Source organism: Betta splendens, chromosome 21, assembly GCF_900634795.4.
Source record: "Betta splendens chromosome 21, fBetSpl5.4, whole genome shotgun sequence".
Classification (NCBI taxonomy): Eukaryota; Metazoa; Chordata; class Actinopteri; order Anabantiformes; family Osphronemidae; genus Betta; species Betta splendens.
This window is the reverse complement of record NC_040899.1, coordinates 3,002,132-3,029,893: the sequence shown is the minus strand read 5'-3', so window position 1 is coordinate 3,029,893 and position 27,762 is coordinate 3,002,132. Positions and strand designations below refer to the sequence as shown.

The 27,762-nt window shown below is 53.4% G+C and overlaps 1 protein-coding gene across 3 annotated transcripts in view; it reads right to left on the bottom strand.

The window, feature by feature from the left end:
- Positions 1 to 27,762, bottom strand: part of kalrna (kalirin RhoGEF kinase a) — a 63,186-nt gene that overhangs the window by 25,704 nt on the left and 9,720 nt on the right. For 2 of the 3 annotated variants that reach the window (XM_029135788.3, XM_029135790.3), the window contains exons 2-38: positions 19,275 to 19,349; positions 18,120 to 18,234; positions 16,923 to 17,115; positions 16,582 to 16,755; positions 16,425 to 16,508; positions 16,221 to 16,352; positions 15,765 to 15,887; positions 14,322 to 14,444; positions 14,050 to 14,241; positions 13,226 to 13,357; positions 11,784 to 11,882; positions 11,576 to 11,707; positions 9,959 to 10,081; positions 8,842 to 9,033; positions 8,603 to 8,772; positions 8,340 to 8,514; positions 8,021 to 8,267; positions 7,491 to 7,657; positions 6,615 to 6,734; positions 6,305 to 6,373; positions 6,076 to 6,225; positions 5,858 to 6,007; positions 5,672 to 5,786; positions 5,483 to 5,598; positions 4,845 to 4,967; positions 4,587 to 4,769; positions 4,394 to 4,515; positions 4,175 to 4,241; positions 3,822 to 3,931; positions 3,464 to 3,533; positions 3,304 to 3,393; positions 3,090 to 3,182; positions 2,905 to 3,016; positions 2,626 to 2,816; positions 2,455 to 2,556; positions 2,232 to 2,377; positions 1,939 to 2,041 (exon numbers count right to left, since the gene is read on the bottom strand). In XM_029135788.3, coding sequence (XP_028991621.1) covers positions 1,939 to 2,041; positions 2,232 to 2,377; positions 2,455 to 2,556; positions 2,626 to 2,816; positions 2,905 to 3,016; positions 3,090 to 3,182; positions 3,304 to 3,393; positions 3,464 to 3,533; positions 3,822 to 3,931; positions 4,175 to 4,241; positions 4,394 to 4,515; positions 4,587 to 4,769; positions 4,845 to 4,967; positions 5,483 to 5,598; positions 5,672 to 5,786; positions 5,858 to 6,007; positions 6,076 to 6,225; positions 6,305 to 6,373; positions 6,615 to 6,734; positions 7,491 to 7,657; positions 8,021 to 8,267; positions 8,340 to 8,514; positions 8,603 to 8,772; positions 8,842 to 9,033; positions 9,959 to 10,081; positions 11,576 to 11,707; positions 11,784 to 11,882; positions 13,226 to 13,357; positions 14,050 to 14,241; positions 14,322 to 14,444; positions 15,765 to 15,887; positions 16,221 to 16,352; positions 16,425 to 16,508; positions 16,582 to 16,755; positions 16,923 to 17,115; positions 18,120 to 18,234; positions 19,275 to 19,349 — 4,880 coding nt within the window. Of the gene's footprint in view, positions 1 to 1,640; positions 1,909 to 1,938; positions 2,042 to 2,231; positions 2,378 to 2,454; positions 2,557 to 2,625; positions 2,817 to 2,904; positions 3,017 to 3,089; positions 3,183 to 3,303; positions 3,394 to 3,463; positions 3,534 to 3,821; positions 3,932 to 4,174; positions 4,242 to 4,393; positions 4,516 to 4,586; positions 4,770 to 4,844; positions 4,968 to 5,482; positions 5,599 to 5,671; positions 5,787 to 5,857; positions 6,008 to 6,075; positions 6,226 to 6,304; positions 6,374 to 6,614; positions 6,735 to 7,490; positions 7,658 to 8,020; positions 8,268 to 8,339; positions 8,515 to 8,602; positions 8,773 to 8,841; positions 9,034 to 9,958; positions 10,082 to 11,575; positions 11,708 to 11,783; positions 11,883 to 13,225; positions 13,358 to 14,049; positions 14,242 to 14,321; positions 14,445 to 15,764; positions 15,888 to 16,220; positions 16,353 to 16,424; positions 16,509 to 16,581; positions 16,756 to 16,922; positions 17,116 to 18,119; positions 18,235 to 19,274; positions 19,350 to 27,762 lie in introns of those variants that run through there. The other variant, XM_029135791.3, reaches the window with a different exon arrangement.

Below are 27,762 nucleotides of genomic sequence, written 5' to 3'. Positions count from 1 at the left end.
TAAAAGCCTGAACCGCCGTGCAGCTACAGGGCTCAGCAAACACGAGTCCCTGGTTCAATAAACAGCACGTCTTAAGTTCACTCCAAAGCACACAAGGGGATCTGCATGAGAACATTGATGGCCACAGGGCCGGAGAGCAGCAGGGACCACCAACAAAGAAGAGAACAGGAAGTCGTCCAGAGCCACGTCTGAGGCGACTGATCACGACTCCAGTTAGGAGACGCGCTACTGTTCCAGCACATCAAATATGAAAGCTGTAGAAACTAAATGTTGAAACCATGTTTTCTTTTGTGATGTTCTCAAAAACAGCAGAGGGGAGGATCCAAAAATAGCAGAGTGGAGTTTTCTAAATCCTAAAAACAATAAACAGAGCGCAGCAGCACCCACAGACCCCAAAACATCCACCGCGGCCTGGAAAAACTCATCACAATGCCCCGAAGTGCGGTCGCTTTTGGTGCTGGAGACAAAGAAGACCAGCAGCAGGAAGACAAGGAGGACGGAGACCAGCAGCATGGAGACCAGCAGCATGGAGACCAGCAACATAGAGACCAGCAGCATGGAGACCAGCAGCATAGGGACCAGCAGCATGGAGACCAGCAGCATGGAGACCAGCAGCATAGAGACCAGCAGCATAGAGACCAGCAGCATGGAGACCAGCAGCATGGAGACCAGCAGCATAGAGACCAGCAGCATGGAGACCAGCAGCATGGAGACCAGCAGTATAGGGACCAGCAGCATGGAGACCAGCAGCATAGAGACCAGCAGTATAGGGACCAGCAGCATGGAGACCAGCAACATAGAGACCAGCAACATAGAGACCAGCAGCATGGATGGAGACCAGCAGCATGGAGACCAGCAGCATGGAGACCAGCAGCATGGAGACCAGCAGCATAGAGACCAGCAGCATGGAGACCAGCAGCATGGAGACCAGCAGTATAGGGACCAGCAGCATGGAGACCAGCAACATAGAGACCAGCAGCATGGATGGAGACCAGCAGCATGGAGACCAGCAGCATGGAGACCAGCAGCATAGAGACCAGCAGCATAGAGACCAGCAGCATGGAGACCAGCAGCATGGAGACCAGCAGCATGGAGACCAGCAGCATGGAGACCAGCAGCATGGAGACCAGCAGCATGGAGACCAGCAGCATAGAGACCAGCAGCATGGAGACCAGCAGCATAGAGACCAGCAGCATAGAGACCAGCAGCATGGAGACCAGCAGCATGGAGACCAGCAGCATGGAGACCAGCAGCATGGAGACCAGCAGTATAGGGACCAGCAGCATGGAGACCAGCAACATAGAGACCAGCAGCATGGAGACCAGCAGCATGGAGACCAGCAGCATAGAGACCAGCAGCATAGAGACCAGCAGCATGGAGACCAGCAGCATGGAGACCAGCAGCATAGGGACCAGCAGCATAGAGACCAGCAGCATGGAGACCAGCAACATAGAGACCAGCAGCGGAGGACGGGGCCGAGGCCGCTCAGTGAGGGCCTGACATTTAGAGGCAGGGTGAGTGTGTGGGCGAAGAAAAGGCCGCTCTGTGCAGCTCCGAGCAGCTCTGCAGACGCTTCGGCTGTGGCTCGTCTCCAAACCAGCGCTCCCTCGCTCCACCTCGTCTCGGACGCACACACTTACGTGCAGACGCGACACCGCCTGGTAGGAAGCGCCAGCGCAGACGCCCGCACACAAACTGAAGAGGTTCTTCATCGCTCGCCGCTCCTCTTCAGACGCTCACATTGCTGACGTTCAGCCGGTCTGACTCTGGCACAGCCCCTGCGTGTGTCCATTGTAAGGGCGTGGGAGACCCTGTAGCGCTGAGCAGCTGTGGCTCATCAGCTCATCAGGTGTGGACTCAAAGCGCAGGTCGCTGCATGTGAAGGGACCAGACGCAGCGGGCGCGCTGAGGTTCTGAGGTTCTGAGGTTCTGACTCACCTTGTCGCTGTCCACCGTGTTCTGGGACGTGCGGGAGGCGATGGAGATGGTGTCCGGTTGGCTGCTGCCGTCTCCCTGGCTGTCTCCGTCTTCAGCTCCCTCCCTGAGAACACGTAGTCACATTAACGGTTGATTCAAACGTGCGCTGATTCAGTGAAAACAGCCGGCGGTGCTTCAGATCTACTACATTTTGCCGAGGAGGTCGCACCCGCGTCCCTGTGGACGCTGACGGTGAGAGGAGGCCAGAGGTGCCTCGTGTGAAGGAAGCGCATGCGTTTCGTGTGCGTGTTCACCTCTTGTTGTTTCTGGGCCGGGTCAGAGCTGGCGTTTTCGGCAGATGAAGGGGCTCCTTGAGCGCCCCCTTCAGGTGAGTCATCCTCTCCTGGATCACCTCCCTGATGTTCTTGATCCACTCCTGTTTGGCCTCCATGCCGGACGCCTGGAGCACAATCGGCAGCGGGCTCAGTGGTTCTGCAGGTCCCCAGAGGACGGAGTGGTTCACTAAAACCAGCTTACCTTCAGCACGGTTTTGTTGTCAGAGGACGGGGTCCTTCCAGCCCACAGAGCAAATTTACAGGGGTCGCCCTCAATGTGCTCGGTCACGCCCAGCTCCGATGTCTGCAGGATGCACCACGTCAGTACAGGTCAGAGATGCCGCTGGAATCAGCCGAGAGCACGCGCACTCACCAGCAGCCGGGTCTTGTACTGGTACTTGGTTCGGCCCGCGGAGTCCTTGATCTCCTTGCTGAAAACCAGGGAGAACTCGAAGAGGAACAGGTGGCGGTCCCGGCCCTTCCTGATCAGCGAGCGGGGGTCCCACACCTGGAAACTGTCCTGCAGGATGAGCTCGCCCTGCACCTCCAGGTTTTCCTCAAAGCCTGATGTAGAGACGGACACAAAGCAGTGAAGACCTGCTGGAAGCAGAATGGCATCTAACCAGAGGGTCCAGTGTGACCCGTGCGTTACCCTCTAGCATGGCCAGATGCATGGCGTCGTTCGCTCTCTTAGGAACACTCAGCATCACCTCCAACCCGTCCTTGATCTCCCCTTTGCCTTCCTCGCAGCAGGAGAGCAGCTCCTGCAGGAGCGGAGCAGAGCAGAACGTCAAACGCAGAACGCAGAGCGAGTGCATGTGAGTGCGAGGTCTTCACCTTCAGCAGTAGTTGGTACTTGGTGATCCTCTGGACCGGTTTGATGAGGTAGGAGGAGATGGAGTTGGCGAGTCCGCGGCGCTGCTGGATGTCCTGCTCACACACACGGTCATAAAGTGATCAGACGTCGCCACCCGCTGCTGAAACGGGGGAACTACACCCACGAGCAGCGTAGAAAGACGGCTGCAGCGGCCCAACATGAGGCTGGACTCACGTCAAAGAAGGTGCCGGCGTGCTCCAGTATGAGCTGGCTGGAGTCTGGTTTGTTCTTACAGTAATCCACATAAATGTGGAACTTATCAGCCTGAAAGACACAGAGGGTCATTTCACAGCCTCACTTCACGCGGCGCCTCGTGTCACAGATGAGCGCTCACCCAGGTGACGAAGCAGTGGCCGACGTCCTCCGGGAGCTGCTCGTAGTTCACCAGCTCCTTCAGGAAAATGCTGGAAACACACAGAGAGCCTCAGACAGTCTGCTCTAAACTGGCGCATGCTTTAGGTTCAACGGATTCAAGGAGAGCGGGTTTCAACCCAGATTTCGGATGCAGAGCTGCGCTTCATGAGCTCCTCAGCTCCTCTGTAGATACAAGATCAGACGAGAGGCTGGGAGTTTCCCTCAGGGACCTCCCTCTGACTCTGTTAGAATCTCCACTGAAGAAAAGCTGAGAGCTTATTGACGAATGAGCCGGTGCTGCTCTCACTGAGCTAAAACTAAACGGGACCAGGCCTCACTTGTTGTGGAAGTCATAGATGTCCTGCATGTTGCCAAAAACGATGTGCTCCTTGTTGGCGATGCCGGGTGGGACCTCCTCCACGCCGTTGGTCATCTCCCACAGGTAGATCTGACAGACAGGTGAGAGACAGACAGACAGGTGAGAGACAGACAGACAGACAGACAGACAGACACACAGACACACAGACACACAGACAGACAGGTGAGAGACAGACACACAGACAGACAGACAGACAGACAGACAGACAGACAGGTGAGACACAGACAGACAGACAGACAGACAGACAGACAGGTGAGACACAGACAGGTGAGAGACAGACAGACAGGTCAGGGCCTCCGGTGGAGCTCTTACTTCCAGACACTCGTGAAGATCCCTGACGTAGGTTTTCTCCGTCTGCAGCAGCTCTGCCATGATGAACCTGTGGAGGACACACACACACACACACACACACACACACACACACACACACACACACACACACACACACACACACACACACACACGGACCCGGTCACACGCTGCCGGGTTCGGGTTCAGACCCATGCTTCCTCCAGCTCCGCCGCCACTCACTCCTTCTTCCTGGCCGACTTCCTCTTTTCCTCGTTGACCTCGTGGTTGGGGTCTCGCAGCTTGACCTCGGGGTCGTCCGTCAGGCTGGCGGGCATGATGTCCAGCTCCAGGTCCTTGTTGTCCTGCACAGACCGGCATCGAGTGTTTGAATCCACAGCCAGAGCAGCTGTAGATGGCGTGTCAGGAGCGTCACCTCGGAGCTGACGCCCAGGCTCCTCTCCAGGGCCTCCTGGTACTTGGCCACGCGCAGGGAGAAGTCGCGGTAGCGCCGGTCCACCGTGCTCACCCAGCGCTTCAGCTCCGACACGTGGGCGTGACCCTTCTCCACCAGGTTGTCCGCCAGCTGGATCAGCAGCTTCACCTTCTCCTTGGTTTGCTGTGGGGGTTCCGCAGGTTACACGGGCGCCTGCGCGAGCGCGCAGCCGTTCTACACGGCGCCGTCGCTCCGTACCTTGGCCGAGAGCCTGAAGTGCTGGCAGTCGCTGAGCAGCTGCTGCGTCTCCTCGCTGCTCCCGCCGGGCGACGCGTGGGTGGCCAGGTACACCTCCCCCGTGTCCTGGATCCAGTCCAGCGCCTGCGCAGACACGCACGCACGCAGACACGCACGCACGCAGACACGCACGCAGACATGCACACGCGCAGACACGCACGCGCGCAGACACGCACGCACGCAGACACGCGCAGACACGCACGCACGCAGACACGCACGCACGCAGACACGCACGCACGCAGACACGCACGCACGCAGACACGCACGCACGCAGACACGCACATGCGCAGACACGCGCAGACACGCATGCACGCAGACACGCACGCACACAGACACGCACACGCGCAGACACGCACGCACGCAGACACGCACGCACGCAGACATGCACATGCGCAGACACGCACAGACACGCATGCACGCAGACACGCACGCACACAGGCACGCAGACACGCACACACGCAGACACGCACGCACGCACGCACACAGACACGCACGCACACAGACACGCAGACACGTACACAGACAGACACACACACACACGCGCTGCGTTGGCCCGTGTCGGCTCGCTCCCCGTACCCCTGAATCGAACCCACACTGACCTGCTTGGCGCTGCGTTCAAACACCACGTACTGCTGACACTGGTCGAGCCGCCGCTTCTTCAGCGTCCAGAAGTGAAGGACTCTGTTCTCCCGCTGCAGCAGCTCGTTCAGAATGGCTGCAGACACAAACACAGTAAACACGCTGCTCACGCCGCGGTGGCTCCCGGAGGCCGGCGCCAGCGTCCTGACCTTTGACCTGCTGCTCCGGGCCCCTGGCGTGACTGGCCGCTCCAGGCATGCTCACGTTGTTCCTGTGGATGTACTTCAGGAAGACCTCGGCGTTCCTCCGAGCCAGGGTGCAGGCCTGAAAGCAGCAGGACAGGGCTGAGCGTGACTGGGCTGCGGGGGTCCATGGGCCCGGTGAGGACGGCTCACCTTGAGGAAGGCCTCCTTCTGCTCCAGGTGTTTGCTGATCAGCGGCAGGAGGTGGTCGCAGTCGGCCACGGGGCCCAGCTTGTCGTGGCTGCCGCACCAGTCCTCGTCGCGCCGGTACTCCTGCTCCAGGCTCTCCAGCACGCTGCACACCTGGACAGATGCTGAGCGTCAGCCACGCGGGGCCGCGGCCGCTCCGGCGGCGCAGCCGGGCTCCGTACCTGCTCAGACGTCTTGTAAAAGGCCACGGACGCGTTGACGAGCTTCAGCCGGTCCTCCATCTTCAGCATCAGCTGCTGCCAGTGAACGGCCACCTTCTCGGCGCAGCCACGAATGGCCTCCGGGTCGTAGTGACCCGCCTGCAGCATCATCTGGAGGGTGGAGAGGATGCAGAGTGAGCTGAATGGGAACGAATGAACAGAATCTAGAGGAAGGAGCGCCAGCACTCACCTCGGCCTTTTGCTGGACCTGCAGAGCGCTTTGATGCGTCTTCTGAAGCGAGTTCGCGTGGAAAAGAGACTGGAGGGAGACGAGGAGGAGCAGGAAACGACTCCGTTAGTTCAATGAGGCTTTAAACTCCATTCTTCAGCACAATGGTTATTTATGGAGCTTTTTTTGCCATAGGGCATTTTAGTCCGTCCCTTTACTACTAGTGGTAAATCCTCAATTGTAGGTCAGCAGGATGAGGTTACTATAAGGAGGAGTAAGAGTCTTCAGACACACTAAGCCCGCTCTGAGCAGCAGCAGCCTTTGCTCCTACCTCGATGGCCATCTGGAACTGCTCGTGCTCCCTCTGCAGCTGCTCGGCCTCCGACAGGGAGCTGGCGTTCACCATGCTGGCGTTCAACATGGACTCACCGTTGCGAATCCAGCCCAACACCTGAACAGAGGAGCAGGCAGGCGTTATGTGTGGCTCAAGGGCCCATCGGTGCGCGTCTCTGCAGAGACAGAGCTCTGACGTTGGGATCGAACCGGGGCCCAGCAACTTCACCTGGACGGATCAGAACCTGGATCCTCAGGCAGAAGCTGGAATAAACAGCTGTGTAGGAACATCTGCTGAGACGCTCGCCTCTTTGATCCAACACCAGTTAATGATGTATGGAGGTATAGGTGTGGTGGCATATCAGTAGCGAGATGCTTGAATGGGATGAATTGGATGTAGTGCAGTTCATCACCGGTCTTCTGCATCATGTGCTACTCTGAACACGCTGGAAGTGTTTCCTGTCTAGCTCTTTATGATAGATTGGAATAGTAATGAGAGGGTGTAGTGGTACAAAGTAGGTGTGTGTTGGTGTTTGTTGCCCTGAACCCCATCAATTATTCAGCTGTATCCATCTGCATCTGCAGTGCTTCCTGTCTCCACACAGCGTGTTCACATTCATGTCTGCAGCAGTTTCTTCAAAATAAACTTCTCTTTCTAGAAGTGGAGGATCTGGATGCTGTTCCTGTCACATCTCCAACATGGATGAGTTTTGTTCCTTTAAACCTCCACATTTTCTGGATTCATTTCTCTGGCTCATTTGCAGATGAGTGCTGTCAGCTGGACAGTGGCCGACCTCCTCTCAGGCCTCAGACGAGCAGACGCTCCGCTGCGTCAGCGCTTTGACGACGGCGACCGGGCGATGCGTGCGTTTACCTGCTTGACCTCAGCCTGTAGGTGGCGCAGCTGCAGACTCTGCTCCAGCCTGGTGTGCGTGTGCTGAGCGCTGAGATCCACCTCCTGCTGCTTCTCGTGGAGGAACTCCAGCAGCTCCTGGACCTGCGAGGCCAGGTCCATGTCCTTCTCGCCCGTCAGCTCAATCCCTGACACACAAACACACGAGCGTCTCTATGCAGACGGACATACGAAATGGCAAAGCTGCTGCACAGACAGACTGCAGGGAGGATCTCTGCAGTGTCTGATTACTTGCTGCAGTTAATAGGAGTATTAATGTCCTAAATCACCAGTGACTGCAGCAGCAGGAGAGAGTGTGTGACTGTGTCTGTGGGGGTTGACAGAGATTTATCTCGGCAGGGGGCGTCGTGAATGGGACTCTGACCTCTGCACATACCCAAACATTCTGTGCACAGTAAGAGGATTGCGTCGGGATCGTTTTTAACCTAATTCTCTCTTTCCTTCAGCTGGTGCTTTTGTTTGGAGGCTGCAGATGAGCCCAGATGTTGTACCTGACGCCTGCACCTCCATGATGTACTGGTGCAGGTCTTGGCCTTGCTGCATGACCTCGTACGTCATGTTGTTCATGGCCGCCTTCCTCTCGGCGTGCCGCTTCAGCCGCTGCTCGGCCAAACCGATGTCCTCTGTGGCGCCGGAGGCGGCGCCGCCGCCGGACCCGGACCCGCCGCCGCCGGACCGGCCCGCGTCGCTCAGCTGCCGCGACAGGTCCTCGTTCCAGGCGTCCAGCTCGGCGGTGACCTGCAGAGGAGGACGTTCCCGGCTGTAAGCGGCGCAAGGAGCGGGACCAGTGGGTGCAGGGACTGCGTTCACCTCTATCGTGTACTGCTCGAAGATGCGCAGCTGCAGGAAGATGTCCAGCTTGATTTTGCGCTCGTGGAACAGCTCCTCCATCTGACCCTGGGCCTCGTCCAGCTGCTGCAGCACCCCCTGGATGTGTGCGATGGAACTGCAGTGTGGGCTCTTGTTGGTGGACATGGCTGCATCTCTGTGAAAGCGGAGCCAGAGGGAGACATCACATCAGCGACGACGCCTGCGAGGACGGCGTCCTGCAGAGGCTGAATGAGAACGGGCACCTGAGCTGCTGCATCAGTTCCTCGCCCTCTTTGATCACGTTGAGCGTGGCCTCCAGCGTGGCCGTCTGCTGCTGCTGGAACTGCTGGATCAGCGTCTGCACCGAATCCACCGAGTCGCAGCTCACGTCGTCCAGCAGCTGCTTCTGCAGCTCCTCCATCCACGACCACAGCTGGACACACAGACGGTTACACAGCACCTGCATGGCTGCAGTGGACCCTCCAAGAACTCGGTTCCTCACCTCCTTGGTGTGTGTGTGGAAGGAGACAGACATGTCCAGCAGCAGCTTCCTGTGTTCCACCCGCCGGACAAAGTCCTGGATCCGGACCTCCAGGTGTCTGGCTGCCTTGTAGATTTCTTCGGGGTCGCACTCGCCGGTCTGAGCCAGCTGCTCGGCCGCTTCCAGCAGCTTATCGGCGTTGGTGTAGGTGTTCTGAAACGGGAGCGTCATTAGTATCACAGTGTCACAGGGTCCGTTAGTCGACAGTACTTCTCGCTCTTCCCTCCAGGAGAGACGCAATCCTGTGTTAAAGCTCTCAGGATTCATCAGGGGACAGAATGGATTAGTGTCGGTATATCCTGGTAAGTATGAGAGATTACCACTGGAAAATTTCATTTCAGGAAATATATTACCTCTGAGATATTTTATGGTGACTAGAGGTTGCAGGTGTGGGACCAGAGGGAGAACATTACGTTATGATCCCAATTATTCAAGAATATTAGTCAGTATTTGGGTGAAGCTTACAGCCATGGATATTGGAGGGGAGACAGTACGTTAAAGGGATTAGTTAGAAGAGAAAGATTATCATTTACAAGAGATTATTACTTTTTGCCGCATGACTGGTTCTGTTCAGGGAGAGGATTACGGCAGAATCCTTCCTGTCACTTCGATATAAGCGCCCACACCTGATTATTTAGCACACGTTGTAAGAGAATTAGTCACCAATGTGAATGTGAACCTAGAAACCGCATGAATGAAACTTCAATCCCTGAAAAAGCATGAACCCAAAACATGACGGCAGAAAACCCAAACTTTGCGCTTTAGCTGCTGTTTGAGTGGAAGCCCTTCTGCTGCTGCTGCATGTGATGCCTGTTCCCCTCAGTGCTGCCAGGACTGCAGGTTAATCCTGACCCAGAGTGTGAACACACACATATTAAGCAAAGTCATAGTTTATTGGCTCAGGACTCAGTCTTATTGATTATCACGTTGCTAAAGTGCCACTAAGCGGCAGCGAAGGACTGATTGATTTCGGCACGAACGTGTCTCTATCTGTAACCTAACGTGTCCGGTGCGTCGCCATGGCGCCATAAACCTGAGCCGAGGCCGCCGCGAGAAGCCGCGTGCGGAGCCGTCTCACCTGAGCCACGTCCTCGAAGTCGTCGTGCCTCTTCTGCAGCGCCCGCGCTCTGTGCAGGGACTTCCCCACGCCCGTGTGCTTGCTGAGGAACGCCTCGCCGTGGTTCTCGATCCAGTCCATCACCTGCGGGGGAGACAGCGCCACCGTCACGTGGTGAGGTGCACCCGCTGAACTCGTGACTAAGGACGACGCGTCCGTAGCTGGTGACATCAGCGCAGCTGCAGCTGCAGCGCAGCGGAGGTCGGCGCGAGGCCACGGCCGCGGAGCTGCAGCTGATGCTCCCTTTCAGCCTCCAGACCTGCACCGCCGCAGCTTCCTCTCTGGGGCCACATCCGATCTGCAGCAACACGCTGCAATCGGCCCTTCTGCTGATTTATAGGCTGTTGGTGAAAGCGCAGCCTCCCGTTTGCTCCTCGTCTCGCTGTCAGTGCGTCGCTCGCCCACGGTGAAGCCGCCGTGTTTCCCTCTGGGGCCTCGTAGACGCCGAGCCGCGACGAACGCAGTTGGCACGGCTGTTCACGAGAAATTTATAACCCACCGATATGATCTCTTCTTCACTCGCTGCTCTCGTCCCTCTTTGTCTCTTCACCTCTCCCAAACACTCTCTCTCTCTCTCTCTCTCTCTCTCTCCCCAGGGCCACATATAACTGTTTGCACGGCGCCCGAACGCCATGCTCCCAGCATTCATCTCTGCTGTCGTAGTCTGCCTGACGTCCTCGCTCTCTCTCCTCAGCGCCATTAATTCATGCGCACAATGACTTCAGTCATCATCGCCCTGTCTGTGTCTCCAGAAGCACCCGACATGACCTCAGTGCATGCAGAGTAACACTTAAGTGAATGAGGTAATGGCAGCGGCGGAGACTGAGAGAAGAGGCTCCGCGATGACCCGGTTTGTCTTTCATTCTGCAGGTGGTAAACATTGTCATCGTCCTGTTGCTTCCCTGGAGCTTAAACCGGAACCTCAGCAGCGTTTAACAGCCTCGGGCCAGAACCAGATGCTTTTATTTCCCTGACACACATGTGGACTTTAAGTGAGAGCTCTGGTATTTTGCTTGTAGCTTGTTCCTACTGCATCACTGTCAGACACACACTCAGTCAACTAATACTGAGGCCTCGCTCCTATAATACCCTTCATAAAATATAGCTGCGATATTACATTCTGAGCTCCTGAATATCTCTAAAACCTCCAGGAATCCAGGCTGACACCTTTCCAAACCCAGAGTCTGCTGCTCCGCGAAATACGAGCAGCGCTCACAGTGGAGCGGATTTTAGCGTTACACACAGTTCAGCAGGGAAGAGGCTACAGAGGTGAGTAGAAACACAAGCACACACACACACACACACCAGAAACACACGCACACAAGCGCACACACGCGCACACGCATGGACGCACACACACACACACACAGGCGCGCTCGCACGCACGCACTCATGCACACACGCATCCCTGCTTCTCTTGATTGCATGCTTACATGCAAGATTACATGCTACACTGTGGTTTGGAAAATGTTCTGATCTTTTGTGTGTTTCAGTAAATTCAATACTACAAGACTTTTCAGAGAAGGTCCTATTGCGTTTCCTTGTTGTGGACTGTCACGTTTCCACAATGGCCCGTACCTGCTGGACATCCTGCTGGAACACACACAGCTGCAGCCTTTGGTGCAGTCGGACCTTTCGATGCTGCCAGATGTTCTCCAGGCGCCGCTGGTGGTGCAGAACCTCGTGCACCACGTCCAGGATGCAGTGAACCTGGAGACACACAAATGTTAGCAACACATTTTCACAAGAAGCGTTTCCCTCCATGAAGTTCAAGGGAGGCACTCACCGCTTTGGAGTAATTGGCAGTGGCCGTCAGCGAGTCAGAGTTGCCGGGACTCAGAGGCCTCTGGAGGACGTCCAGCAGGGCTTTACCGTCCTGACTCACCTGGAAATACAGAGACGTGGCAGAAACAGGTTACACAGACAGGCAGAGGGTCAAACACAGGGTCAATACACCTGCTTTGTAGTTATGAATCACAAAATGCACCATGTTGTCTTTATGTGTTTACACCAAAATAAATCACTGTTTTGAATTATTTAGGCTTCAGGAAGCTGTAAAGGAGCCTTGTCAGCACTGCAACATGCTTTCACCTCGTCAAGCCATAAAAACCCTTGCTGAGTCTCTGAGCTGTCGCTTGTGCAGCTCGTGGACAGGAAACAGCAGCGCTTGCCAAGCTTAACTGCCTGGATCTGAACCCGGAGCTTTATGTCTGTATATACGCACTGCTTTCTTTGCAGATAAGCACAAACGCGGCCAAAACTGCAGCAGAGTATCTAAAGATAAACGCCAGCGTGCAGGAAAACAGCAGAGAGACGCGGAACGATTCCCAAAATAAATTTAGTAGCGCACGACTACAGCCAGCACATCTGTGTGGTGGTGGTGCAGACAGACGCCACCCTGTCATCACAGCCAATGGGGGGACGGCGCCACGCGCTCACGGAGCAGCCGAGGATCAGCCGAGGAGCAGCTGAGAAGGAGCTGAGAAGGAGCTGAGGAGCAGCTGAGGAGCAGCTAAAGTGCAGCCGAGGAGCAGCTGAGGAGCAGCTGAGGAGCAGCTGAGGAGGAGCTGAGGAGCAGCCAAGGAGCAGCCGAGGAGCAGTCGAGAAGCAGGTAAAGAGCAGCTAAAGTGCAGCAGAGGAGCAGCTGAGGAGCAGCTGAGGAGCAGCTAAAGTGCAGCCGAGGAGCAGCTGAGGAGCAGCTAAAGTGCAGCCGAGGAGTAGCTGAGGAGCAGCTGAGGAGCAGTCGAGGAGCAGCGAGGATCAGCCGAGGAGCAGCTGAGGAGGAGCCGAGGAGCAGCCGAGGAGCAGCCGAGGAGCAGCCGAGGAGCAGTCGAGGAGCAGGTAAAGAGCAGCTAAAGTGCAGCCGAGGAGCAGCTGAGGAGCAGCTGAGGAGCAGCTGAGAAGGAGCTGAGGAGGAGCTGAGGAGCAGCTGAGGAGCAGCTGAGAAGGAGCTGAGGAGGAGCTGAGGAGCAGCTAAAGTGCAGCCGAGGAGCAGCTGAGGAGCAGCTAAAGTGCAGCCGAGGAGCAGCGGAGGAGCAGTTGAGGAGCAACCAAGGAGCAGCGAGGATCAGCCGAGGAGCAGCTGAGGAGCAGCCGAGGAGCAGCCGAGGAGCAGTCGAGGAGCAGGTAAAGAGCAGCTAAAGTGCAGCAGAGGAGCAGCAGAGGAGCAGCTGAGGAGCAGCTGAGGAGCAGGTGAGGAGCACGGTGCTGCGTTCACAGGGCGCGTACCTCGGTGTAGGCCTGGGTGACCTGCTCGTACAGGCTCTGGTGGCGATGGATGGCGATCTCCAGCTCCTGCATCTCAGACGGGAGCCCCCCTTCACTGCAGACCTTACACCAGGCCTCGACCTCTGACAGGAACTAGGAAACACACACACACACACAGACACAAGCATGAGCTGATGCAGGTATGTTTGTCTGCATCCATCCTCCAGCCAGAACCCAAAGCTCCTCATGAAGTGATTCTGCAGCTTAAGCCTGATCTCCTGCACAGACGCAGTATGTGAGTCTGGCGTGTTGTGGAATCTGTGATTAAACTACTGACAAGCAGTTCTGAATCAAAATGCTAATTCCGCCTTCACTCCGCGCCTCCTTTCTCGTCTACTCTCCCTCTGCCGTCTTGCCAATTTGCTTTTGTTTGTCTCTCCTTCCCCATCTTGGTTTCATCTCTCGCCCGGACATATTTTCAGCTTTTTTTCTGTCTCCCTCAATCTTTGCTAATTCCGCCCTGGGTGCTCTCTTTTCTTCTCTTTTCACCATTCTTCCTTCCTTCCTCCGCCGCTCCGTCAAATGTACACTTGTAGCTAATGTCAAGGGCGCAGCAGGAATCAAACAAGTCCCATCTGTTGCCATGTCAACCCTCCAAGGATCGGCAGCAGAGCGGTTTGATCTGTTAAACATAATCAGACACTAGAAAGGTCCCCGTTCACAGCAGAGGCTGTGGACGTGGGGACAGTGAACAGCTGTGAGGCCACATGAGGCCGCGGCCTCAGGATGAGCCGAGGCCGCGGCCTCATGTGGCCTAGCGCTAGCGGAGGCCTGGACGCTCCCACCTGCTCGGCCTTCTGGTGGAACACAGACGACATGGCGAGGATGGTGGAGCGCTCGTCCAGCGCCGCAGCAAAGCTCTTCCAGTCCTGGTCCAGCTGGCTGGAGATCTGCTTGATCTGCGCGGAGGCGTAGTGACCGGCGTCAGCGAGACGACCCGCCACCGACATGATCCTGTTGATGTTGACGTAGGCGTTCTGCAGCGGGGACGACACGCCGCCGTTAGCGCGCCGCGCCGCGTCCAGGTGGAGCGAGACGCGGCGGTGGAGCTACGTACCATGGAGTTCATGGCGAAGTGGTTGTGCTGAGTCTGCAGCTCCACGGCGTGCTGGTACCCGCGGCCGATCTCCGTGTGGCTCTGCAGGAACACCTCCTTGTTGTGGCTGATCCAGTCGAACATCTGCACACACATAGACACATGCACGCCACGCACGCACACATAGACACGCACGCACACATACACACATAGACACATAGACACATGCACGCCACGCACGCACACATAGACACGCACGCACACGCACGCACACGCACGCACGCACGCACGCACGCACGCACACACGCACACACACACATAGACACATGCACGCCACGCACGCACACATAGACACACGCACACATAGACACGCACGCACGCACACACACGCACACATAGACACACGCACGCACACACATGGACACACACGCACATAGACACATAGACACATGCACGGCACGCACGCACACATAGACACACGCAGACATAGACACGCACGCACGCACACACACGCACACATAGACACGCACACACAAATACACATAGACACACGCACACATAGAAACACGCACACACACAAATGCATACACATGCACGCACACACACACACACACACACACACACACACACACACACACACACACACACACACACACACACACACTGTGTCACACGCCTCGCATTGTCAGGGATAAATAGAAACCATCTGCCTCGACAACCAGCGACTGGTGGTGAGTGGACTTTTAGTGCGAGGCCACACCTCCTTAAACTAATGTATACACTTCCCTATTTCTGTTCTTGAGGACAACTTGTTAAGCTGCTTCACTCGTGTTGTGAGGACTGAGGCACATTCAGGCAGCTGCTGTGACTAATCTTGGTGTGTACACTAGCGTTTGTGAGTAGAAGTGAACCATAAACCAAAGTAATGCGAGTCCTCCCTCTTAGCTTTGCTTCCTTCAGCTGACTGGATCTCAGCTGCCAGGACAAACTTGCTTCTCGCTCTGAATCCATCTTTGCAGACAGATGGAGGCGCGAGGAGGTCACGGCGCTGTGTGGTCGCCATGGTTACGGGAAGCGGAGCGAGCTTGGAGCCGGTTCCTGGGCTCAGTCGCCAGAGTCGAGTGTTTCCCACAGCGCGAGGCCGAGCGCTCGCCCCCGCTGTTCCCCGGCACGACAGCAGCGATGTGGACCTTTTTTTCCTTCCTCTCTGTTTACTTCACAGTAAATATTTACCGCGGCTTCTATGTGACGCCCTCCTGTCTGCACACGGGTGCAGGCTGCAGTGCACAGGTCGGCGTTCAGCCTTCCTGCGTCACAATAAGAGCACGGCACCTGCACCGCTGCGCATCAGGAGGTGGACTGAAGCAGAGGCCGTTCCCATGGAGCTGTACACACGTCTGTGTCAATCACACAGTTGATCCAGTGGTTTTGTGGCTGGTGGCATCCGCCTCACGCCTCGCTCACCTTCTCTGCGTCCTGTTCGAAGAGGCGGAGCTGGAAGCACTGGTCCAGCTTCAGCTTCCTGACGTGCCACATCTGATGGAGATGCTGGCGGGTGGAGTGGAGCTTATCCAGCAGACTGGCCACCTGTCAGAGAGCACACGTAGGAGGGAAACGGACCTGCTTGGTATCGATTTGAATGGAACGCACTGTTCAGCTGGTCATCTTCAAACTCCTGCTGTTCTTACACAACTGGCCCGGCTCAGACCTCCAGCTAACGAGCAAACACAGCGAGGGCTGCTCATTAGCACCAATGAAGGATGATGACGAGCTAAAGGGCCAGAAATCACGAGCTGGTGTATTTAGTCATAGTCATGAAATATGGCAAATGTTGAACGTGACTCTGTGAAATCACCGGTGAATCAAAGGGAGCAGGGACCACCACCCACTCGGACCCTGCTCTGCTGATGGGTGACTCACCTTGGGTACGAGGCTCTGGAAGTCGGCCGAGCCTGATATGCAGTTCCTCCCTGAAAAGCCGTCACTGGACCGGATGCACTGCAGCAGCCGCTGGCCTTCGCGGTCCAGCTCCTCCACGGGGGCCTTCAGCACCTTCAGGACACAGACGTTATGGAACTACCCCCTCCATCGCCTCCCGTGACATGGTACATGAGGCCCTCTGACCTTTTTCTTCAGCTGCGTGTGCTCGTCTATTAGCCGACGGGACCCCTCCACGTCTGCAGGAAACTCCTTCTTGGACAACAGCTCCTGCAACACAAGTCCAGCGCTTCAGGGCTCGCAGCTCCTTCCTCCATCAAACATGCAGCCGTGCACTCAGTACCTGCAGGTCCTCCAGTCTGGACAGCAGGTGCACCGCGTTGGACATGAACTCCTCTAGAGAGACCCTGAGCTCCAGCCACTCCTCGTGGTTGTAGTCCAGAGAGCCTTCAAAGTCGTCCGTGAGCTGCGAGGGATCCACCAGTTTGGCCAGTCCTTCCACCGACACCATGCTGGTCTGGTCCAACACAAATATCAAAAACACATTTTTAGCAGGAACACGGGAGGCTGCTTTGCACCATATGTTCTCCTGACATCACCCAGGTCTGGTATGAACACAGAAAATAAACACACATAAATACCATCTGTATGAAACACGGGGCGTGCAGAAATCGTGAATCGCACCTCAAACGAGAACTTTGCGCTGCCAAAGTTGGTTTTCTGCTTCTGCCAGAAGTTGTCGGGTTTGATGATGAGCGCCACGCAGATCTCAGCTGGGAAGAACTCCTGCAGCGTCTTCAGCAGGGGTTTGATCAGCTCCCACTTGGACCCGCGCATGTCGATGATGACGGTGAAGCCACGTTTGCAAACGTCCTCACTGAAACCCAGCCATCAATAAATAAGATCACAGCTGGAGAAGGGGTCAGGGTGCAAAGTTTGAATCTCATCAAATCTTCCTAAACAGATATTTGCTGTTGGCCTGAAGCTGCTCAGGACCTGCTGTTGGTCAGGGAGTGAAGACACACTACCCTCCACACTCACAGAGCCTCTATTAATATAAATTCAACAACAGCACATCCATTATAATGGGCCTCAGGAAGCACAGGCTTCACCCGTCACCATGGAAACAGCAGCTTGACGGGCAGGAGCAGGGGGAGCATGGAGGACGGAGCATCCCCCTGTCCTTGTGTCAGGACGAGTGCAGTCAGCTGATAAAAGCCTGGTTTTTATTCATGAAACAGAGACAGCGTTAGCTGTAGCGTCCGCGTTTTAGTTTTCCTGCTAATTATTGCGAAGGTTTTAGCCGATGACTGTCAATCCATCCTGTCAGCGCGACCTTGGATGGAAGTCATATATGATGTCTACAATTAGCAATGTGAGCAACACAGAAACACGTGTCACGTTGACGGAGCTAACGTTTATGCTAACGTGCTACGTTGGGTTTAGCCTTACTTACAATAGGGCAGAGTCTCCTTTCTCAGTATAACACACATTAGCTTCAGGCCTCACAGACGCAGCTATCGATGATCTGAGGGAAATCTCAGCAAAGCTTTGAGCTGCTTTGATGTCTTAACTCAAAGCGAACGCCGTTACTAAACGCTGATGTGGCGTAAATCGCGCCCTTTGCACGACATTTTCACTAAAGGACAAGTCTGCGGCTGATTTTGGATTAGGATCAGCTGCTCTGAGACCAGCTCCCCGGCGTAACGTCCCCCGGCTGCGACGAGAGGCCGTCAAAGTGGAGCCTAATGAAGTGTGACAGACGTCCTGCTGTCGGCTACAAACACGGCTGCTCTCACGCTGATGCAAATCAAACGCCGCTCCGTCTGCAGCTGTGAATGAGGCGAGAGCAGCGGCCCCTTTCCTCGGGGCAGGCGGTACCTGGGAACGGTGGACAGGTAGGTCACCAGCCTCCTCAGGTCCTCCTGCTTTATTCGGTCATGGTTGCTCCTGGCAGGAAACGTTAGTATTGGTCCTCCTCGTTTATCTCGTCCACCTGAGAACATGCACACACATAATAGAGTTAGTGCTGCAGCAGCATCACAGCAGTACTACTGTAGTAGTAGTAGTAGTAGTACTAGTACTGGCTGCTGTGGCATCACACAGTAATTTTAGCTGGGATGACACAATTAAGACGCAGACGGGACCACAGCATCAGTGGAGCTCCCATGAAGACGACCACATCGCTCCATCAGCACCGGCTCCGATAGCTCTGATATCACTGCATCTGTAACACAACTCCCTCACAGCTACACCAGGCCGTAAACGCCGGCGGGCCCAGCCTCCCTCCCTCCCTCCCTCCTCTGTGTGATAAATCACGTGTGTGGAGACGTTTGGGTTGGATTAATGTAAGAAACACAAACCGCACTGTTTGTGTGAGTGCTGCTGGGACGAGGGAGCGGCCGATCTGAGCACTCGTCTCACTGACAGACTTTCTCTCTATGGTTCCTCTACACGGACCGGGCCGCTGAGACGTTACTGGGCCGGGTGCGACGGCCCGTGGAGCCTCTCTCGCTCGTCTGGGCTCCAGGCGACGCCGGAGGGAGAGGTTCACGTAAGTCATGTGTGGGGTGTGAAGCTCTGTGATGATTTTTCCTGCCTGTTTCCTGAGGACGTGTGAGACGTGATCATTTCTGCAGGTTCCACCGGTGCTGGAGGACGGTTCTGAGCGCTCTGGACGCTGCCGGGCCACCGGGCCGGGCCGGGCCGCGGACCGTGAGCGCTTTGACAGATGCGCGGCCACGGCCGGGGAGCGGTTCAGAGGCCTGAGGCTGAGTCTGGGCTAAGAACAAGCTCTGAAAATAAACGCTAGCTGGAAGATGACTGCTTTTAAAAAACACTGGACTCAGCCTGATTCACCTTGTACCACAGGCCTAAAACAATCTTATTAATAAATGGCTTCCAGTGACTTGAATGTCCCATGGTTTGCATGGGCCACGGTTGGACCTGGGGGAACATGCTCCACACTATTTGTTCCCACACGCGTCTGGGACATGAATGTGTGCGGCTTTGGGCTCGTCTCTGTCTGGAACTCACCGGACACGAAGGCGACCTTCTCCTTTAACACCGGAAGAACATCCGAGGCCTTGATGCCGTCGGTCCTGAATGACCCTGGAGGGAGTCAGAGGGACAGAGGCGTCAGTCAGCTGTTAGCATTAATCCTATTATCAGATCAGCATTCCTTTGAAGGAGGAAGCCCCCCCCACACACACACACAGAAACCCAGCTGTCTCTAGTGTGTTGGGTCTTTCACCCCTTCATCTTCAACACTATTCCTGTCCTTGGGATTTCAGTCCTCTGCTCTCGTTCCAGTTCTTTTCCTCATCTCTTTGCCTTCGCACAAAATCTATTTCGCCTCCTTTTACATCGGTGCTCGCTCGCCCCCCTCACCTCTCTCCCGGTCTTAGCAGAAAACAAGGCCAAATGTCCAGGTCCCGCTGTGTCTATGTGCATGTGACACACACACACACACACACACACACACACACACACACACACACAGTAAGAAACTCTCAGTCAGCAAGAAAGGCGCCAGCTCTGACCGAGGCCGTGCCTTCCAAAACATTCTACAGTGTCGTATATTCATGGAATAACGGATCAGAGACTGAAGCAGAAGGCTCCACATTTAATACTTATAATAAGTCTCTCATTTAAATATGTCCACTTAGTTGAACAGGAAGGATGACTTGTTTACATTATGACTGATTCAAACCTGGAAAAACATGACTAATACTGCTTTTCACCGAGATGGGAGTGATGCTCAAACACAGATCGTTCAAACACATTGATTTTCCCATCAATACGAAGCACTGACCAATCAGATCCGCTGCTCGGTGGGACACAGTTATTGATGCCATTAAGGATTAATGATCTTATTTATTAAGGGAATGTCAGCTTATGTAACGCTGCCTCCATCAATACGTATCCTTCGAATCAATCTGCAACAACAGCGCGTTATTAAACGGTGACTTGACGGTTGCTGACACAGTTTAACATCAAGACAAGGATGAAAACAGCGATAGCAAGAATGCCGTCCTATTTGTCCACGTGTCAAAATGTAAATGACTGAACGGAAAAACAGTTTGTGCTCCAGAAAACGAAGGCCGGAGCAGAGAGAAGCAGATCGACTGCCAACATCCACAGCTCCTCGTCCAGAAGCGTCAAACACGCGGCGCAGGAAGCGAGCGAGTGTGTGGGTCACGCAGGAAGCTGTCGATCACACAAACACAGCAGTTTGTTGTAATGACGCCGACACCGACAGCTTATGGATGCGGACGACGCTGCTGAGGCTTCTACTTTATAGCCATTTGGGAAGGACCTCCTGCTGTGACAGACCAACCAACAGATCAGAGCAGGGTTCGTCCGCATATGAGGAAACAGGACTTATCAAAACACACAAATAAATAGAAATTAATCAAAATGCAGTCCACTGACAGGAAATAAACCAGCAACTAGTCTGACATGTTTAACTGAACTGAATAGTTTCCAGCAGAAAGCAGGGCCTGAACCACAGAGAGGACTATGCAAATGCTCTCAACAGTCAGTACACACACACACACACATCTGCACACACACACGCACGCACAGACACCTGCACACGCACGCACGCACACACACACACACACACACACACACACATCTGCACACACACACGCACGCACAGACACCTGCACACGCACGCACGCACGCACACACACACACACACACACACACACACACACACACATCTGCACACACACACACACACACACACACACACACACACACACATCTGCACACACACACGCACGCACAGACACCTGTTTCTGGTCATTCCTTCATTTCTTTTGAAAACATCCAGAAACGCAGCTTCTTCAACCATCACAGATCTTCGTCCTGTTCATTGTTGGTCATTTCCTTCATTCTCTTGACTATAAGCCAGAAGCCGTCGCATCCAAACATAAATGAAAATACGATGCACGACGCGTCGTTTCTGAGGGTGACCAGAGGAAACGGGACCAACGGAAAGAACATGTTGACCACAGCCTCTCTGCCATCCGTCAAAATATCAAAGCAGAAGATTTAAGGACTAAATGCAGTCTTTGTTCTGGTCCTGGCTCGTCTCTCTCTGTTCGCTCCATCTCTTTCTCACACACACCTTTGATCCAACATGTGTTTCCTTCATCACACACACACACGCGTACATTATACAATGCGTGTCTGTACAGTAGCACTGATTACAGCAGCATATGGCTGCTAAACACACGAGACGTAATAACTCGGGGCCATTGAATTGACTTGACACACGCATCCTCGCACACGGAGCGGGAGCACTGATGTCACAGCCAAACACAGCGCTCGCTGCATGAGCACAGCAGTTCACCTTCAGCCTGCGTGTGTGTGTGTGTGTGTGTGTGTGTGTGTGTGTGTGTGTGTGTGTGTGTGTGTGTGTGTGTGTGTGTGTGTGTGTGTGTGTGTGTGTGTGTGTGTGTGTGAGCCTGACATCATCCAGAAACCACACAAACATCTGCTAGCGATCAGGACAGTGAAAGACGACTTCAGTGTGTGAGACTGTGCGCTGAGTGAACCGACTTCCATCCACTGAGAGATTTAATTCCACCACCAATTATCAGACCCAGTTGCTCCAGCAACGGCTTATGAAACGTAGCAAGAGACTTAATCAATTAATTTTAATTTACCTAAAACAACAACGGCTCCGACTTTGTCTGCAGGCGGCAACAACAAAGCAACAATAACAACACAATTAAAGAAACCATCGCACCAATGTTGCATCAAACCACAAGGAGCTGCGTTGCTTCTTAGGCGATGGGGACGAAGCCGCAGACACTGTCTCTGATGTGAGGACTGGACCTGCGTCCTCAAACGCAGTCATGACGGTCATATACAGTGATATGAACAAGCAGAGATGATGAATAGAGGCTGTTTCCATCCAAGCACTAGCGTTTGTCCCGTACGGAGCCACAGCTGATCATCCAGCAGCTCCTCCAGCTCACAGTCAGAAGCCAAAGTACGAGGTGTGAGAGGCTAAATCCAACAACACTGTGGGAAAATCAGGCGCCAGTAGAAACTAACCTGTTGTTTAGTTATCTTGAACACAGCTTTACTTTCAGCCGTTATCAGTATTAAAATATCTGATCTCAGAACTTATGTAATTGGAAAACACTTAAAAAAAGTAAAATTCATCCTCTATCGTCTGTTTGCAATTTTTTAATCCTGAAGTGTGGAGGGAAACCTTTGGCTGCGCTTGTCATTCTGCAGCAGCTCGTTAGCATAAAACACTCAGTGAATAAACTTCTAATAACAATGAATGAAAAGCCTTTTCTCTGCGTGACCTCATTTACATGTGAGCAAGGTCGACAGGAATGAATTCAAATTAAGGATGCTTCAGTCAACACAAAGACCAAAGCTTGCTGGAGTCAGGCAAGGTCACAGTCTGAGAGCCACACAGACTCACTAAAGGGGGCGGGGCCTGTCTGGTTCACAATGCAAACCAGCGAATAACAGTGGATTATTCCACACGTGTCAGTAGTGGTGGTGACGTGAAAGCTGAACCTTCAAATGTCTCACCACCTTTAACGTCTTTGCAGCAAACGGGCCGTATGCTGAGTCTGGCACAGGGGCAGAACCACAGGGGGGCTCAGGGGCCAGCTGCCCCATGGCTAAACCTGCCTAAAACACTGAAATACTGAAAATAACACGCTTCTGTCAGCTGAGGTAACGATTAAAAGGCTGCCACAGGTTTTATAAAATCACATCTAATAAATCTACACAGGAAACTCAATAATTTGAAAATATCCACAACCTTATTTGATGTTACTTTGATTAAAAACACAAGACTGGCCAATCTAAGAAAGTGGTTAAAGGCTGACTGTGATGCCATCTCTGCTGCGTTATTGTGTTTTCTGAAGGTTATTACATCCCGGCCTTATTGGAAGTCCTCTACCGACCTTCTGATGCTCCTCTCAGATAATGCAGAACAATAATAAAACTCCAACTCAGGATAAAGGTGGGTACAGACTGTCCTGCAGCTGAATGATGCACACGTTCTACTGAGGCACATGACATGAAATAATGAAATCAAAACTGAACGAACATTTGAAAGCAGCACTGCAGCGACTGAGGCAACAGCATCTCTGTGATCCATCACAGATGTTTTAAGAATTCCTTCAGAGAAGGTTTGTGTTTTTATGTGTGGTGGGAGCAGACTGCTCTCATTTGCTTCTTTATGCGTAGATGAAGTGGAGCCGATTAGTTTGATGTGTAATCCAACTGGATGCTTTGCTCCATCTCTGAAGTTAGTCTTTTTTTAATGTAAGCGTTTGTCTAGAATAGATTTACATATGACACAATTAAATCTAACTGCACTGTGTGAATTATTTATGTGGTCCAATACTACACACGATGGAGGCGGAGAACTCTCTTTGTCTTATTTGTATGAATGTGACCTCTGCTGTGGTTGGACCTGTTCATGGTAGTAGCAGCACCGCTGTCATATCACAGCCATGATACGAACTGTACCAGCAACTCCTCCACAAACTGTTGGTCTGGAAACCGAGCATCACCAGAAATAATGCAGCAACAGCCCTGATCCAAACTCTACACAAGCGGCGTGAAAAGGCACAGGTAAAACACGTGGCTCAAACACACAGCGCGATGCAGCCGCACATGTGGATGTTAAAGGTCTGCACACAGTCCTGCTGACCCCCCCCCGTTCACATGAGCACAGGAGCCAAACCATGAGCCAACCCTACGGGAAGGACCGCTGGCGTCACTGGAAGCTACCCAGAATGCAGTGGGGCAGATACCTGGGCGCTTCATGTTTGATGTTCTGTTCACGTGCAGTAACAGCGCCACAGATGCGCTCCCTTCATCAGACGGTGAAGGTGACACTGATGGTGTTCAGACGCCAGCACACGTCCGGTGCAGTTATTAGGACTGATTAATCGCAGCAGACACCACTTACTGTACGTTCTGCTCATTTGTCTGAGGAGGAAGGTTCAGCGTGACGGCAGCCAAACGCGCAGCACTAATGCGTCTGTGTGAGTCAGCACGTCAGTTTGTGCTGCTTTTGAATAACGATCGAACAAACACAGTTTAAACAGCTTTATGCAAAACCAAACGGCTGTGTGTGTGTGTGTGTGTGTGTGTGTGTGTGTGTGTGTGTGTGTGTGTGTGTGTGTGTGTGTGTGTGTGTGTGTGTGTGTCATACTACAGATTCCTACACACACACGTCTTAAGGTGCCAACAGGTGAGGCTGTCTGCACCCTAGCAACAGCTGCTGGACCTGATGTGTTACCACGGCGACGGATCTGGGTCCTGTCATATTTAACACGCTGCTCTCGGCTTGTGACACAGTTTAGCGTTTTGGAATAATAGCTGCTAAGACCAAACGGTTGCCGGGAGGCGGTGGACTGGGCGGTGCGCGATGGCAGCAGCGGCTCAGAGACACCTGTCCAACGCTGACCGATGGCGTCCACATGTGTTTACTGTCAGGCTCGGATGGCGTCAGCTGTTTGTATCTGTTACTGCATGTGTGTCTGAGGCGCTGCCGAGCTCTTTAGCTGCACTGAGTTCACTTAAATGACTCACACAAAGTCTCGCTTAAAGATGAAATGGAATCCATTTTATCCGCTTGATGGTCTTGGAGCTTTTTTGCCGTTACTGAAGTATTGTTTTTTGTTGGAGCATCGCTGACATCACTGAGCTCAGTTCATTTGAGACCAGAACAAGTCGTCACTATTTGCAGCGTGGGGGGTCCACCTGTCCACACTTGACTGTGTGTCTGAGTGCCCCTGGGCCGAGTGACACTGTTTTCCCAGTGGGCCAAACCAGCAGACACCAGTTTCTGTCCAGAAACCAGTGCCAGTGCTGGATTGTTTCTTAAAAACTGCTCAGTTTCAGACGTTCCTGCCAGTTTGGACGTCCTCATCTTTCGTGTCTCTGTCATACTGTCGCCTTCTTGTGTTTAGTATTGATCATGGATTGATGACATCATGCACGTGAGCACAGAGACGAGACACTGACAAAAGAGGAAGAAAGTTGTTTGAGGAATGATTGGAGTAATTCCACTGTGATGAAATAAAACCTATACTGTAGTAGCAAAGGTAGACGTTTACAGCTAGTTTAAGGTGGTTTAAGATGCCAAGCCATGGAGACGAGAACAGATCAACCAAGATCTGTTGCTAGGCAACCACACAAACTGCAGGAAAAGCCTTAAGGCCTTATGTTCAAACTGAAAATAACCCGAGGAGGTTTCTGCTGAACAAGTCCAACTAACAACAACCAGGTTAGTTGTCAGCTGGTTGACCGATGAGACTGACGCCTTCACAGACTCCACACATGTTGTTATAAAGAATCAGTTCACAGCGAAACAACAAAGAGCTACAGCGTTCAAAGCATCAGGAGGTGCATCCTGCTGTTCTCTAAGCCGCCACCTGACAGAGAGGATGCTCAGACACCAACTAGTGCCTTCAAGGTTTACTCATTTAAGAGCAGAGTCACTTTAAACTCAAGTACAACGTAGCCAAAGCTGTGTGCAGGTTAAAATGACACAGTCGATCCCTGACCAGGACCAGGACAGCCTCACCTCAGACGGCAGCATGGCGCTGCCTGTGAATAATTCATCCCTGTCTCATTATTTTAACATCCTTCCTACACATCTTCTGTAACACCGCGGGCAGAGCCGAGCACGCTTCCTATCTGAATCCCTCTCTCTCACACTGTAATGGCCTCGGCTCCAGTTTCCCCTGCAGAGGAAAACCACATCCATCACTCTTCCAACACAAACCACACACTGCTCTCTCACTCCGTGTCTCACAGCCACACACACACACACACACACGCACACACACACACACACACACGCACGCACACACACACACACACACACACACACACACACACACACACACACACACACACACACACACAGCTTGTAATGGTTGTAAGTGCTTGCCAGGCTCCACACTCTGCACACAGTCGCAGCAGATGATGTCTTCTCCATAGGGAAGCTTCTCCTCATAAAGAGACGCTTGCTTGAAGAAGAAAAGCAATTGTGTAACTCTGTATATCTGTGTTTAAATAAATCTGACTTTGTATGAGACACTCCTGTTTCCACTGTGATAACAATGAGCTTTTCCTCCTATTAAAGCCCCAAGGCTGTGGCTCACACACACACACACACACACACACACACACACACACACACACACACACACACACACACACACACACACACACACACACACACACACACAGAGGTTTGGCTGAAGGCCATGCAAGCAAAATACTTTCACCTATTAAGGAAAGTGAGGAAGACCTTGAATATTTGTAAGCGCTCGCCTGTACACACACATGTAAACCGTGTTCGTCTTCCTCTCTCACCCGTTCAACAGCTCCATCTGACTCATTCAGGAGCGACCAATCGAATGGAAGCTTTGGTTTGGGGTGATGACATCATCCGAGCTGCATTCCTACCACATGGAGAGATGCCATCTGGAGAGAGCTGACTCGGCACAACACACACACACACACACACACACACACACACACACAGACACACACACACACACACACACACAGACACACACACACACACACACACACACACACACACACACACACACACACACACACACACACACACACACACACACACACACACACACACGCACACACACACACACACTCCCTGTGAAGTGTTGTAGCGGGGGATCAAACAGAAGGGGAGTGAGAGCAGAGCGAGGAACATACAGTAAGGTGACTCCACTGATGGTCCGAGCGTGGCTTTGTGGAAAATGTGATTTTCCTCTTTGCCTCCAGTGGTAACACATGCACATGGAATTTCACCCCTGCACCTCTCAGTGTTGAATACTCTGGGAAACGTATTGACTGAAGCATTTGCACCACTACAGGACTGGATGCTAACGTGCGCGGGTCTGCACAGGTTCATTAAAGCACAGTAACAGGTCAGCAGGGCGCTGGGCCAAAGAGCCACACTCTGGAGGAGGTGACACAGGGCTGTTCTGTGTACAGCTCTGGGGTCTGGACACTAATCTGTACATGCAGATATGAGGAAGTGAGACGAACGTGATGGTCAGAACGCTAATGAAATCATTAGATAAATATGTTCTTGAACAACCAGCTCTGAGTCAACGTCTGCATGGAGAATAACAACAAATATGGTTCCGTGTCCCACAATAACAGGCTCAACACTGCAGCTTTAGCCCTAATGTCTAAAATATGCTGCTACTGGACCAAAGTGGAACAGCTGACCAAAATCAAGCTGCTGATCGTCCGGGTGAGGAATTGAGACTCAGATCAAAGTGAACGCGACTAGAGATCATGTAGTATAATGCGGGAGGTGTAGAGGAGGAGAAGCCAACGGACGTGTCTCGTTTCCCTCCCAGGAAATAACCTGCTGCTCTGTTTGGCCTCTCGCCCGTTCACAGACGGCCCCTCGTCACATACCACCCTGAAATATCCACCTATGGCCCGTCCTGCAGGGACACCCACACACACGTGA